Genomic DNA, 16461 nt, shown 5'->3' on the forward strand with positions numbered 1-16461 from the left:
GAGCCACAGGCATCCTTATCTCACCTATCCCGACAGCCAAACGTATCTCCTTGCTCATTAGGGACACGGACTATGCAGGTGAGCTCTCTGCCTCTGTGTGTAAACCATATCCAGGCGACTTGATGTAACCGCTTGAGTACCGCAAGAACCAGGCTTGCTTCTTCAGTTTAAATTTCCCGGGCAGATCAGACCAGCTGCTTGTACTACAGGTATCTTAGTAGCTGCTTTAGAAGAGTAGACGCGCGTTTCGCCCCATAATGCTGAGCGAAACAGGGGCCTCGTCAGGACTGTCAATCACATCAAATTGCGGGCTTATATTGCTACACCATTGGAGGAGAGGTTTCTATTTCAACCAATACAAATAGCTACTCATGCCAAGCCTCTCAAATTAGATAGGACAGACCAATCATGCCTGTCTTACAATTACATTCAGTGTTTTCCAACACATAAATAAGGTGATACAAATTAGCCATTTTCGATAATGTAAAAGAACATTTTTTTTGTTAAACAATTCAGCAAAAGATACTTTAACTGCATCTCAAAAATCACTTGCATGTTTCGATTCAATCAAACATTGTTACATTGGTTATGAATACTAGTATAACGGACATAACTTAAACATATTGCCTAAGAAAGAATAAATACTATAAGTCTAGATAGTATACTTTGATCCTATTTATAAATAGTTTAAGAGACTACTTTGAAGGTGTTTCACAGCAGAAATGACTCAAAATGTTCAACAAACAAATGAGGAAAATAGAAAATAAAAGAACAATAAACTTTTAAAGCTATCAAATTTTGTCAATGCTTCTAAAGAGGACATTTCCTTTCATATTTAAAAAGGCAGAGAAATTTATATTAAAGAAATCGTATTATATAGTTTGGGCTTTAATTAAGAAAAGAAGCATACTCAATCCTTTCATTTAGACCAAAAGGGGACACTGTATTTAACATAAATGTCCATCTTGCTTCCTTCTTTAATAAACAATTATCTTCATCCCCACCTCTACCATTGGTTATCCCTCTGTCAATCCCTACACATTTTAAAGAAACAGTACTACTGTTGTGTACCTCCCTAAAATGACGAGCAACACTTGTGTCTCTTTCGTAGAGGATGTCATCCCTTTGCTCCTGTACCCTGTCCTTGAACAAACGTTTCATTTTACCAACATAGAACAGGGGACAGGAGCACCCCAAAAGATAGACAACCCCCACAGAGTTACAATTTGAAAAACATCTAATAGTATAGTTTTTACCTGTATTAGCTGAAAATGTTTTGCTTTTAAGCATATAGGGACAATAGACACAATGAGGCCTAGTTATCAACGTGTCTAATTTACCTGCCTTCGCAGGTTCAATATGCCCGCCTAAGTTCGCCTACCATCGCCGCCGCGTACCTGCAAAATTTTGCCTAAGTTATCAAAAAAGCTGTCAAAAAGCTGCGCACCAAGTACGGGGCGATGAGCAGCGGACTGTGAGAGTTATCACTCATCCGATCTCGCTGCTCTTCGGCTTTTTTACAGCTTTCTTGCTAGCCTGTCACTAGGTGTTAGGTGTAATTGTAACTTAGGTTAGGATTTATTTTACCGGTAAATTTCACTTTATTTTAGCTAGGTAAGCTATTAAATAGTTAATAACTATGTAATAGCTATTGTACCTAGTTAAAATAAATTGAAAGATGCCTGTAAAATAAAAATAAATCCTAAGATAGCTACAATATAATTATTATTTATATTGTAGCTATATTAGGGTTTATTTTATAGGTACGTATTTAGTTTTAAATAGGATTAATTTATTTAATAAGAGAAATATTATTTAGATTTATTTAATTAATATTTAAGTTAGAGGGTGTTAGGGTTAGTGTTAGACTTAGGTTTAGGGGTTAATAAATTTATTATAGGTGGCGACGGTGTAGGGGGGGCAGGATAGGGGTTAATAAGTTTAATATAGGTTGTGGTTTAGGGGTTAAGCTATTTAGTTGCGGCGAGGTCCGGGATCGGCAGGATAGGGGTTAATAACTTTATTATAGGTGGCGACGGTATAGGGGGGCAGGATATGGGTTAATAGGTATCATGTAGGTGGCGGCGGGGTCTGGGAGCGGCGGTTTAGGGGTTAATACATATATTATAGTTGCGGCGGGGTCAGGGAGCGGCGGTTTAGAGGTTAACATGTTTATTATAGTAGCGGTGGGCTCCGGGAGCGGTGGTTTAGGGGTTAATCAGTTTATTATAGTGGCGGTGGGCTCCGGGAGCGGCGGTTTAGGGGGTAATAAATGTATTTAGTTGCGGCGGTGTAGGGGGGCAGATTAGGGGTGTTTAGACTCGGGGTACATGTTAGGGTGTTAGGTGTACAAACTTCCCTTAGGAATCAATGGGATGTCTGGCAGCAGCGAACATGAACTTTCGCTATGGTCAGGCTCCCATTGATTCCTATGGGATCCGCCACCTCCAGGGCGGCGGATTGAAAACCAGGTACGCTGGGCCGGAAAAGTGCAGAGCGTACCTGATAGTTTTTTGATAACTAGCAAAAGTAGTCAGATTGTGCCGCACTTGTGTGCGGAACATCTGGAGTGACGTAAGAATCGATCTGTGTCGGACTAAGTCCGGCGGATCGAAGCTTACGTCACTAAATTCTACTTTTGCCGGTCTCTAGCCTTTGATAACTAAGGCGAATCAGCCTCGCCACAAATATGCTGCGGAATTCCAGCGTATTTGAGGTTGACGGCTTGATAACTACCCCCCAATGTCCACAGGGAAAGCTTCCTTTCACTTGTTGCTTATTTAACCAGTTCGTAGCTGCTTCAGACCGTACAAATCTGCTTCTGACTAACTTATCTTTAAGATTAGGAGATTTTTTTGTGGTCAATAATGGTCTATTTCCCACTTTGTCTGCAATTTTGTCATCCAAGGTTAATATATGCCAATTTTGAGATAGAATATTTCTAATACTTGGCCATTGGCAATTAAAAGTAGCAATAAATCTGATACTGTTATCAGACTTAGTTTCTTTTTGAGTATATAAGAGGTCATGACGATTTAATTTGCGTACTTTATTTAAGGTTCTTTTAACCAAATTATGAGAATAGCCTCTTTCAATAAAGCGTTTACACATTTTTTCAGCATGATGGTTAAATTTATTATTTGAAGAACAGTTCCTTTTCAATCTTAACAGTTGGTCATATGGGTTGCCTTTTTTCAAGAACTCTGGATGCCCACTTGAGGCTTCCAAAAGATTGTTAGTCGCTGTATCTTTCCGAAGGTTTTCAGTTGAGATACGACTACCTTCCTTTTTAATGCAGATATCTAGAAAAGGTAATTCTTTATCACTATAAGCATAAGTGAGAAAGATATTTCGGTCATTTTTATTTAGATCAGAGACAAACTCATGTAGACAGGCCAGGGGGCCATCCCATAGTATTTTTAACAAAAAAATCTTTCACATTATCGAAAATGGCTAATTTGTATCATCTTATCTATGTGTTGAAAACACTGAATGTAATTGTAAGACAGGCATGATCGGTCTGTCCTATCTAATTTGAGAGGCTTGGCATGAGTAGCTATTTGTATTGGTTGAAATAGAAACCTCTCCTCCAATGGTGTAGCAATATAAGCCCGCAATTTGATGTGATTGACAGTCCTGAAGAGGCCCCTGTTTCGCTCAGCATTATGGGGCGAAACGCGCATCGACTCTTCTAAAGCAGCTACTAAGATACCTGTAGTACAAGCAGCTGGTCTGATCTGCCCGGGAAATTTAAACTGAAGAAGCAAGCCTGGTTCTTGCGGTACTCAAGCGGTTACATCAAGTCGCCTGGATATGGTTTACACACAGAGGCGGAGAGTTCACCTGCATAGTCCGTGTCCCTAATGAGCAAGGAGATACGTTTGGCTGTCGGGATAGGTGAGATAAGGATGCCTGTGGCTCATGTCCCGGTTCGTTACTTATCAGCCCTGTGATATTGTTTCTCGGATGCCGCTGCAGTGTTTACAAACAGGTCTGCTCTATTACTTCTAGTTTGCACCACTGAGATATTGTTAATCTGCTATCAATCTGCACAGTTTACAAGCTAAGTTAACATTAGAGGACGTTTTCACCTCGGTTAACACATACTGTTATGAATATAATTGCAGGACTGTTCATGTTTAATCTGCTGGATTACAAAGTTCGTTTATATTGCAACTAATTGAGGCACTTGATCTCTTAATTTCGGGACTAACACTGTCTGTTCAAAGGACATTATTTTCTTTATCATGGAGAAATCTATGTAAATGCCAGTCCAGTTTGACATCTTGGTTGAGAGATATTATATTTTGCCCTTCCAACTTTTGTTTGCTGCATTTGTTTTCAATTTGCTTGTGATGATGTTTGATATGTTTGATATGCATAACAAAAACCCACTGCAGTGGTATTTATTAGATCTAATGAGTATTTTTTAAACTGCTATATTTGTTTTAGCAATTCTGAAATAAACTTTCTGCATATGATTGAATCTTTGCATGTACGGTTCATTTTTTGGATTTGACATTATCCCGCAGTCATATATATCTAAGATATTAGATTTAATGGGTTATATTTTGAGTGCTGAAATCCCCTTCTTTAGTCATGGTATCTCATATAGCTCTACCATGCTTTCTTTTCTATAGTGTCTGGAATTAATATATATATATATATATATATATATATATATATATATAGTATATATATATATATATATATATATATATATATATATATATATATATATATATATATATAATCTGTGTGTGTATATATATATATATATATATATATATATATATTTATTTATGTATGTATGTGTATATATTTATATATATATATATATATATATATGTGTGTGTGTGTTTGTGTATTTGTGTGTGTGTGTGTGTATATATGCTGTATATATATATGTTTATAAATGTGTATTTCTTTCCTAAGACATGGAGAGTCCACAACGTCATTCCAATTACTAGTGGGATATTCAACTCCTGGCCAGAGGAGGCAAAGAGTATTCCAGCAAGGCTGTTAAGTGTCACTTCCCTTACCCATAACCCCCAGTCATGCTCTTTGCCTCTGTCAATGGAGGACGTGAAGTTGGTGTCTGAAGATTTTTATTCTTTTTATGGGTACTTTTCCCTGCAAGCAAGGGTTGGGGTTTAGCTGTGTCCATGTCAATCTCTTGATTAAGTGTAGTGGTGTCTTTTAAGCCGTTAGAAAGTGGCGAGGTTGTCCTTGCTTTGTTTTCTAACATAATTGCTACCCTAGTTATAGAAAGCCAGATTTGGTTGCTCTGTTCTTTCTTTTTCTACAGGTCTCTGTAAGGAGTATGTGTCCTTTCACGCCTTGTTAGCTGTCTTCCTGCCCGACAGCTGGATTTGCAGGTAAGTGCTTTTGTCTTCTAGGAATGGGAGACTTGCACTTGGGAAGATTATTTCTGCATTATTATTTTGGGACATATGTAATCCTTGGTGTAGGATTTTCTTTGGGGCAGTGTGCAGGCACTTGTGTATGTGTGGAGACTAAGAGGTTAATAGCTTCCCTTACTGTGTTTGGGACTGTATCTCTGGGGTTCAATTTTATATTTACTAAGCTAGCAGTCTAAGAAACGTTTCTCAGGTACTTTACATTTGGGGGAAAACGGTATGTTTATCGACATCTTTTTCACTCTGTTTGTATATGAGGGCTTATAAGAAACGTGCGCATTTTACTCTGCTGTGCAGTTTATTTTCCTGCTGGTGATGTGAGTCCCCGCTCTTCCATTTGAGATTCAGAGCTGTGTCATTTTTTTGTGCGCTCTCTTCTGTAAAGGCTCATTTGACCGATCTGCAGGAGAGTTTGTCGAATATTTGTGAAGGTTCAGGTAGGGCACCTCAGGCTGGCTGAGGTGTAGAGGCGTATACTTTGTTTTCACCTGATTTATGTTTTAGCGTTTTTGTAGTCTGACAAAAAAAATTCAGTTTTAAAGTGATAGTAGTCATTTTCAAGTTATCTTTTATTCTGTTATTTTTGGGGATTAATTCAAGCTATGAACTCTGAACAGGAGTCTGTTTCTCTTAATAAATGTTTACTGTGTTTGGAGGCCCAAATTGTTTTGCCTATGCAATTTTGTTCCTCATGTTTAACTAGGATGCTTAAGTTTAAAGATAAATGTCTGCCTTCTGAGCCTAATATTTCTCAGGATGATGCTGTTCAGGATATGCCCCAGCTTTCTCATCAGACGTCCCAAGCCTCAATGGCTTCACATACAGTGCCCTGCAGTTCCTCTCAGCCTCCTGGAGGAGTGTATTTGCCAATAGATTTTGCCGCACAGATATCTTCTGTGGTATATGCGGCTTTATCTGCCTTTCCTATGATGGGGAAGCACAAGAGGAAATCAAAACATTTTTCTGATAGTAAGGTGTCTGTTCCATCTTCTGCTGTGATGGTTGACCTCTCTCATAAGTCTGATGAGGAGGATAACTCGGTAGCTTCTGAGGGTGAGCTCTCAGATTCGGACAGTATAAACCCTTTGACTGATTCTGAAGAAGTAAGCTTCAGATTTAAACTTAAACACCTTTGTTTACTTCTAAAGGCTACTGGCTACTTTGGGCGACTCCGACTCTCCGGTCGCTGTCAACCCTAAAAAAATCTAGTAAGCTTAATAAATACCATGATGTTCCATCTTCCGTTGAAGTATTTCCTGTTCCAGACCGTGTGTCAGAGATTATAGCTCAGGAATGGGATAAGCCAGGGATTCCCTTTTCCCCTTCTCCCGTTTTTAAGAAGATGTTTCCTGTTGCTGACTCCATTAAGGACCCATGGGGGACTGTGCCTAAAGTGGAAGGAGCTATTTCTACTCTGGCCAAGAGAACCACAATTCCTATAGAGGATAGCTGTTCTTTTAAAGATCCCATTGATAAAAAGCTGGAGGCTTATTTAAAGAAAATGTATGTTCATCAGGGATTACAATGGCAACCTGCTGTTTGTATTGCTACGGTAACACGCACAGCTTCTTATTGGTGTGACGCTTTGTCTAAGCTAATTTTAGAAGAGATTTCGTTAGAGGAGATCCAAATAGGATCAAGGCTCTCAAGCTGGCCAATTCCTTTATCACTGATGCCAACATGCAAGTCATTAGACTGGGAGCCAAGATGTCAATTCAAGACTTGTCCTCCAAGGGGCAGATTTCTCCTCTCAAAATTATCTGCAGATCAGGTAAAAAGAGAGGCATTCTTAAGATACGTTCAGGATCTTTCTTCCCTGGGAGTGATTGTATCAGTCCCATTAAGGGAACAGGGTCTAGGATTCTATTCAAATCTGTTTGTGGTTCCCGAAAAAGAAGGAATTTTTTGACCCATCTTAGACCTGAAATGCCTCAACAAGTTTCTCAGGGTACCGTCCTTCAAGATGGAGACCATTCGGTCCATTCTTCCTTTGGTCCAGAAGGGTCGGTTCATGACGACCATATACCTGAAGGACGCGTATCTTCATGTTCCCATTCACAGGGATCATCACCAGTTCCTGAGATTCGCTGTTCTAGATGAGAACTTTCAATTTGTTGCTCTTCCATTTGGCCTTACCACGGCTCACAAAGGTCCTGGGGGCGCTCTTGGCAGTAGTCAAGTCTCAGGGAATTGCAGTGGCATCTTACCTGGACGATATCATGGTTCAGGCGTCATTTTTTCAACTTGCAAAATCTCATACAGAGAATTTGTGAATCTGGAGAAGAGCTCCCTTGGCCTACAGGCTACTAAAGATTTTCGTCACTCTTCAGCCGTTTTTGTTTGTTTCGCTGGAAAGTGGAAGGGTCAGAAGGCCTCTTCTACTTCTCTTTCCCTCTGGTTGAGAAGTATGATTTGTTATGCTTATGACACTGCTGGACAGCAGCCTCCTGAGAGAATTATGGCTCATTCTACTAGGGCTGCCTCCTCATACTGGGCTTTTAAAAATGAATCTTCTGTGGAACAGATTTGCAAGGCGGCTACTTGGTCCTCTCTGCATATTTTTTCTAAATTTTACAAATTTGATACTTTTGCCTCGGCTGAGAATTCTTTTGGGAGAAAGGTTCTTCAAGCGGTGGTGCCTTCTGTTTAGGTCTGCCTGTCTTGTTCTCCCTCCCTGTTCATTTCGTGTCCTCTAGCTTGGGTATTGGTTCCCACTAGTAATTGGAATTACGTCATGGGCTCTCCATGTCTTAAGAAAGAAAATAAAATGTATGCTTACCTGATAAATGTATTTCTTTCCGGACATGGAGAGTCCATGACCCCACCCTTAATTAAGACAGTATTTTTTTGTTAAACCTCAGGCACCTCTACACCTTTGTGTTATCTTCTTTTTCCATTTCCACTATGACAGAATGACTGGGGGTTATGGGTAATGGAAGTGACACTTAACAGCTCTGCTGGGGTGCTCTTTGCCTCCTCCTGCTTGCCAGGAGTGAATATCCCACTAGTATATGTAATGACGTCGTAGACTCTCCATGTTCGGAAAGAAAGAAATTTATCAGGTAAGCATACATTTTTTATGTATGTATAAATATATATATATATATATATATATATATATATATATATATGTATGTGTGTGTATGTATATACATATATATATATATTTATATGGACAAAGTTATATGTATGTATGTATATTTATATATTTGTGTGTGAGTATATATATATATATATATATATATATATATATATATACAGGGAGTGCAGAATTATTAGGCAAATGAGTATTTTGACCACATCATCCTCTTTATGCATGTTGTCTTACTCCAAGCTGTATAGGCTTGAAAGCCTACTACCAATTAAGCTTATTAGGTGATGTGCATCTCTGTAATGAGAAGGGGTGTGGTCTAATGACATCAACACCCTATATCAGGTGTGCATAATTATTAGACAACTTCCTTTCCTTTGGCAAAATGGGTCAAAAGAAGGACTTGACAGGCTTAGAAATGTCAAAAATAGTGAGATATCTTGCAGAGGGATGCAGCACTCTTAAAATTGCAAAGCTTCTGAAGCGTGATCATCGAACAATCAAGCGTTTCATTCAAAATAGTCAACAGGGTCGCAAGAAGCGTGTGGAAAAACCAAGGCACAAAATAACTGCCCATGAACTGAGAAAAGTCAAGCGTGCAGCTGCCAAGATGCCACTTGCCACCAGTTTGGCCATATTTCAGAGCTGCAACATCACTGGAGTGCCCAAAAGCACAAGGTGTGCAATACTCAGAGACACAGAGACATGGCCAAGGTAAGAAAGGCTGAAAGACGACCACCACTGAACAAGACACACAAGCTGAAACGTCAAGACTGGGCCAAGAAATATCTCAAGACTGATTTTTCTAAGGTTTTATGGACTGATGAAATGAGAGTGAGTCTTGATGGGCCAGATGGATGGGCCCGTGGCTGGATTGGTAAAGGGCAGAGAGCTCCAGTCCGACTCAGATGCCAACAAGGTGGAGGTGGAGTACTGGTTTGGGCTGGTATCATCAAAGATGAGCTTGTGGGGCCTTTTCGGGTTGAGGATGGAGTCAAGCTCAACTCCCAGTCCTACTGCCAGTTTCTGGAAGACACCTTCTTCAAGCAGTGGTACAGGAAGAAGTCTGCATCCTTCAAGAAAAACATGATTTTCATGCAGGACAATGCTCCATCACACGCGTCCAAGTACTCCACAGCGTGGCTGGCAAGAAAGGGTATAAAAGAAGAAAATCTAATGACATGACCTCCTTGTTCACCTGATCTGAACCCCATTGAGAACCTGTGGTCCATCATCAAATGTGAGATTTACAAGGAGGGAAAACAGTACACCTCTCTGAACAGTGTCTGGGAGGCTGTGGTTGCTGCTGCACGCAATGTTGATGGTGAACAGATCAAAACACTGACAGAATCCATGGATGGCAGGCTTTTGAGTGTCCTTGCAAAGAAAGGTGGCTATATTGGTCACTGATTTGTTTTTGTTTTGTTTTTGAATGTCAGAAATGTATATTTGTGAATGTTGAGATGTTATATTGGTTTCACTGGTAAAAATAAATAATTGAAATGGGTATATATTTGTTTTTTGTTAAGTTGCCTAATAATTATGCACAGTAATAGTCACCTGCACACACAGATATCCCCCTAAAATAGCTATAACTAAAAACAAACTAAAAACTACTTCCAAAACTATTCAGCTTTGATATTAATGAGTTTTTTGGGTTCATTGAGAACATGGTTGTTGTTCAATAATAAAATTAATCCTCAAAAATACAACTTGCCTTATAATTCTGCACTCCCTATATATATATATATATATATATATATATATATATATATATATATATATTTATTTGTGTCATGATATATATTAGACTTCCCTTCCTGTGTATTGTGTAAAATTGTTGAAATTAAATTGTGTGTTTCAGAATTCTTATGATTGTTTTACTGCTTTCTTTTTCAGTGACTTCAACTGAGGGACATGGTTTCTTTCAAGGTGCCCTTGATTCTTACCAAATGCTATTCTTTACGCTTTTTGCAATCTTGGCAGGTTTTGCAATTATGATAATAGGTAATACATTTTTTTTTGCATAGATATATATGTATGTTTGTGTGTCAGCATTCATATGATTGTTTTATTGCTTTCTTTTTCAGTGACTGCATGATCTCCACTGTGTTTCTTGTCTCATTTTCTTCAGAATAAGGTAGTTATTTATTAACTCCAAAATTAGCTTGTTGATTATTGTTTCTTCTCTGTCCTGGTTCCAAAATGATGTTTTAGGATTTTATGATAACCTTTTATGACCTATTTTATTCCCACTTTGATTCTTGTTTGTGAGTTTAGAAAAGGGATCCATTTTAAGCTTATGTTAGAATAACAGTTGCTGTTTCAAAGGTTAGGTAAAAAATAGCGGATGAGCAATTGTACATAAGTTTATTTCTCCAACATTGGTGTGTCCGGTCCACGGCGTCATCCTTACTTGTGGGATATTCTCTTCCCCAACAGGAAATGGCAAAGAGTCCCAGCAAAGCTGGTCACATGATCCCTCCTAGGCTCCGCCCACCCCAGTCATTCTCTTTGCCGTTGCACAGGCAACATCTCCACGGAGATGGTTAAGAGTTTGTTGGTGTTTAAATGTAGTTTTATTCTTCTATCAAGTGTTTGTTATTTTAAAATAGTGCTGGTATGTACTATTTACTCTGAAACAGAAAAGGATGAAGATTTCTGTTTGTAAGAGGAAGATGATTTTAGCAGACAGTAACTGAAATCAATTGCTGTTTCCACACAGGACTGTTGAGATGAAGTAACTTCAGTTGGGGGAAACAGTTAGCAGTCTTTTCTGCTTAAGGTATGACTAGCCATATTTCTAACAAGACCATGTAATGCTGGAAGGCTGTCATTTCCCCTCATGGGGACCAGTAAGCCATTTTCTTAGTTAAACATAAAAGAATAAAGGGCTTCAAAAAGGGCTTAAAAACTGGTAGACATTTTTCTGGGCTAAAACAGTTGCTTTACTAGGCATATTATGCAGATTCTAACTAATTATTGGTATTATAATCTTGGGGAACGTTTAGAAAAACGGCAGGCACTGTGTTGGACACCTTTTTCAGATGGGGGCCTTTCTAGTTATAGACAGAGCCTCATTCTGGGACTGCATAGGGGTTAAATGTAAAAACGGCTCCGGTTCCGTTAATTTAAGGGTTAAAGCTCTGAAATTTGGTGTGCAATACTTTTAATGCTTTAAGACACTGTGGTGAAATTTTGGTGAATTTTGAACAATTCCTTCATACTTTTTCACATATTCAGTAATAAAGTGTTTTCAGTTTGAAATTTAAAGTGACAGTAACGGTTTTATTTTAAAACGTTTTTTGTGCTTTGTTGACAAGTTTAAGCCTGTTTAACATGTCTGTACCATCAGATAAGCTATGTTCTATATGTAGGCTTACCATAATTTTTAAATGTGAAACTGGGACCACCTGGTGCGGTGCCAGTGGGGGTGTGGTCAGGGGCGTGGTCAAGGGACGTGGCGATTACCAGTCCTTTTAAAGTAGTAGCTTTTATGTGCATAATGTTTTGTGGATACTCTACCCTTCCTCAGTCAAACAACAAGTGAATCACACAGTTTAAATAGACCATAACACCACCCCCTAGTGAAAAAGGCACCATTACCTTGTCATGGCAACCCATACACAACATTACCAAATAAATTATTCATCTAAATCTCAGATTCTAAATAATGCCAAACATCAGGCATAATTACCAATTTCATAAAATAGTGACAAGCATATACATCACACAATTTAATTTCTGCAGAGTAATATGTGTTTTATGTGTCTAATTAAGGAACAGAACCGAATACTGATTAGGCATAAATACAACATTGAATGTAATAAGTCAAAAAGAAACACGTACCTGCTAAAGCTGTTTAAGAGGCTACTCTATACCATAACGCAAGAAGTTTACAGCCAAAATGCTATTCTGCATAAAGTAAAGCAAGATACACGCCAAAAATCCTACCTGTCTGCACTTCCTGGTCATACCCATATGATTCCCCTAAACGTGTATCACCGGTGATGTCACCAGGGGTCGGGGGTGTTAAATTCTTAGAAAAATAAACCAAGTAGTACTACAAAATTAAAAAAACTCTATGCTGCTCACTCAGCCTGTATTACTAAAGGTAAACTTTGATGGACACGAACATTAAGCTAAGCAGGGCTGTATGTAACAAAGTACCAGCATCCAACTATGCTGGAGAGTCACAGTCTAGTCATTTTGAATAATGTATCCGGGTTTCAGGCGGTCTGAAACCCGGACACATGATTTGAAACCCAGAGGTGGCAACCCTACTGGGACAGAATGATCAACCGGGTGGGACACTGGGACAGCGCCTCCAAACAGGGACAATCCCAGTAAAAGTGGGACTTCTGGTAAGCCTATCTATATGTATGAAAGCCAATGTGTCTCCCCATTTAAATTTATGTGATAATTGTGCCATAGTGTCCAAACAAAGTAAGGACAGTATTGCAACAGATAATGATATTGCCCAAGATGATTCCTCAAATGAGGGGAGTAAACATGATACTACATCATCCCCTACTGTGTCTACACCAGTTATGCCCACACAGGAGGCCCCTAGTACATCTAGTGCGCCAATACTTATTACCATGCAACAATTAACGGCTGTAATGGATAACTCCATAGCAAATCTTTTATCCAAAATGCCTACTTATCAGAGAAAGCGCGATTGCTCTGTTTTAAACACTGAAGAGCAAGAGGACGCTGATGATAACTGTTCTGACACACCCTCACACCAATCTCAAGGGGCCATGAGGGAGGTTTTGTCTGATGGAGAAATTTCAGATTCAGGAAAAATTTCTCATCAAGCTGAACCTGATGTTGTGACATTTAAATTTAAATTAGAACATCTCCGCGCACTGCTTAAGGAGGTGTTATCTACTCTGGATGATTGTGACAATTTGGTCATTCCAGAGAAATTATGTAAGATGGACAAGTTCCTAGAGGTTCCGGTGCCCCCCAACGCTTTTCCTATACCCAAGATGGTGGCGGACATAGTAAATAAAGAGTGGGAAAGGCCCGGCATACCTTTTGTTCCCCCCCCTATATTTAAGAAATTATTTCCTATAGTCGACCCCAGAAAGGACTTATGGCAGACAGTCCCCAAGGTCGAGGGGGCGGTTTCTACTCTAAACAAACGCACTACTATTCCTATCGAAGATAGTTGTGCTTTCAAAGATCCTATGGATAAGAAATTAGAGGGTTTGCTTAAAAAGATTTTTGTACAGCAAGGTTACCTTCTACAACCAATTTCATGCATTGTTCCTGTCGCTACGGCAGCGTGTTTCTGGTTCGAGGAACTAGAAAAATCGCTCAGTAAAGAATCTTCGTATGAGGAGGTTATGGACAGAGTTCAAGCACTTAAATTGGCTAACTCTTTTGTTTTAGATGCCGCTTTGCAATTAGCTAGATTAGCGGCGAAAAATTCAGGGTTTGCTGTCGTGGCGCTTTGGCTAAAGTCTTGGTCAGCGGATGTGTCTTCCAAGACAAAATTGCTTAACATTCCTTTCAAAGGTAAAACATTATTTGGACCTGATTTGAAAGAGATTATTTCAGACATCACTGGGGGAAAGGGCCACGCCCTCCCACAGGATAGGTCTTTTAAGGCTAATAATAAGCCTAATTTTCGTCCCTTTCGCAGAAACGGACCAGTCTCTAATTCTGTATCCTCTAAGCAAGAGGGTAATACTTCACAACCCAAACCAGCCTGGAAACCAATGCAAGGCTGGAACAAGGGTAAGCAGGCCAAGAAGCCTACCACTGCTACCAAAACAGCATGAAGGGATAGCCCCCGATCCGGGACCGGATCTAGTGGGGGGCAGACTTTCTCTCTTTGCTCAGGCTTGGGCAAGAGATGTTCAGGATCCTTGGGCGCTAGAAATAGTTTCTCAAGGTTATCTCCTGGAATTCAAGGAACTACCCCCAAGGGGAAGGTTCCACAGGTCTCAATTATCTTCAAACCAAATAAAGAGAAAGGCATTCTTACATTGTGTAGAAGACCTGTTAAAGATGGGAGTGATACATCCAGTTCCAATAAGAGAACAAGGAATGGGATTTTATTCCAATCTGTTCATAGTTCCCAAAAAAGAGGGAACATTCAGACCAATTTTGGATCTAAAGATCCTAAACAAATTTCTCAGGGTACCATCGTTCAAAATGGAAACTATTCGAACGATCCTACCTACTATCCAGGAAAATCAATTTATGACTACCGTGGATTTAAAGGATGCGTACCTACATATTCCTATCCACAAGGAACATCATCAGTTCCTAAGGTTCGCTTTTCTGGACAAGCATTACCAGTTTGTGGCACTTCCATTTGGATTAGCCACTGCTCCAAGGATTTTCACAAAGGTACTAGGGTCCCTTCTAGCGGTTCTAAGACCAAGGGGCATTGCAGTAGTACCTTACTTGGACGACATCCTGATTCAAGCGTCGTCCCTGTCAAAAGCAAAGGCTCATACGGACATCGTCCTAGCCTTTCTCAGATCTCACGGATGGAAGGTGAACAAAGAAAAAAGTTATCTGTCCCCGTCAACAAGAGTTCCCTTCTTGGGAACAATAATAGATTCCTTAGAAATGAGGATTTTTCTGACAGAGGTCAGAAAATCAAAACTTCTAAGCTCTTGTCAAGTACTTCATTCTGTTCCTCGTCCTTCCATAGCGCAGTGCATGGAAGTAATAGGATTGATGGTTGCAACAATGGACATAGTTCCTTTTGCACGAATTCATCTAAGACCATTACAACTGTGCATGCTCAGACAGTGGAATGGGGATTATACAGACTTGTCTCAGACGATTCAAGTAGATCAAAAGACCAGAGATTCACTCCGTTGGTGGCTGACCCTGGACAATCTGTCACAGGGAATGAGCTTCCGCAGACCAGAGTGGGTCATTGTCACGACCGACGCCAGCCTAGTGGGCTGGGGCGCGGTCTGGGAATCCCTGAAAGCTCAGGGTCTATGGTCTCGGGAAGAGTCTCTTCTCCCGATAAACATTCTGGAACTGAGAGCGATATTCAATGCTCTCAGAGCTTGGCCTCAACTAGCAAAGGCCAAATTCATAAGGTTTCAGTCAGACAACATGACGACCGTTGCATATATCAATCATCAGGGGGGAACAAGGACTTCCCTGGCGATGAAAGAAGTGACCAAGATAATTCAATGGGCGGAGGATCACTCCTGCCACTTGTCTGCGATCCACATCCCAGGAGTGTAAAATTGGGAAGCGGATTTTCTGAGTCGTCAGACATTCCATCCGGGGGAGTGGGAACTCCATCCGGAAATCTTTGCCCAAATAACTCAATTATGGGGCATTCCAGACATCGATCTGATGGCGTCTCGTCAGAACTTCAAGGTTCCTTGCTACGGGTCCAGATCCAGGGATCCCAAGGCGACCCTAGTAGATGCACTAGTAGCACCTTGGACCTTCAACCTAGCTTATGTATTCCCACCGTTTCCTCTCATCCCCAGGCTGGTAGCCAGGATCAATCAGGAGAGGGCCTCGGTGATCTTGATAGCTCCTGCGTGGCCACGCAGGACTTGGTATGCAGACCTGGTCAATATGTCATCGGCGCCACCATGGAAGCTACCTTTGAGACAGGACCTTCTTGTTCAGGGTCCATTCGAACATCCGAATCTGGTTTCCCTCCAACTGACGGCTTGGAGATTGAACGCTTGATTTTATCAAAGCGTGGGTTTTCAGATTCTGTAATAGATACTCTGATTCAGGCTAGAAAGCCTGTAACTAGAAAAATTTACCATAAAATATGGAAAAAATATATCTGTTGGTGTGAATCTAAAGGATTCCCATGGAACAAGATAAAAATTCCTAAGATTCTATCCTTTCTACAAGAAGGTTTGGAGAAAGGATTATCTGCAAGTTCTCTGAAGGGACAGATCTCTGCTTTATCTGTTTTACTTCACAAAAGACTGGCAG

At 40.1% G+C, this 16461-nt stretch overlaps 1 protein-coding gene across 1 annotated transcript in view; it reads left to right on the forward strand.

Moving 5' to 3' along the window:
• NUP210 (nucleoporin 210) overlaps positions 1 to 16461 on the forward strand; it is a 1597588-nt gene that overhangs the window by 1529831 nt on the left and 51296 nt on the right. Inside the window, 2 exon segments of the mRNA XM_053721041.1 lie at positions 10411 to 10518; positions 10602 to 10651. Coding sequence (XP_053577016.1) covers positions 10411 to 10518; positions 10602 to 10612 — 119 coding nt within the window. The 3' untranslated portion in view covers positions 10613 to 10651.

Source organism: Bombina bombina, chromosome 7, assembly GCF_027579735.1.
Source record: "Bombina bombina isolate aBomBom1 chromosome 7, aBomBom1.pri, whole genome shotgun sequence".
NCBI classification, from domain to species: Eukaryota; Metazoa; Chordata; class Amphibia; order Anura; family Bombinatoridae; genus Bombina; species Bombina bombina.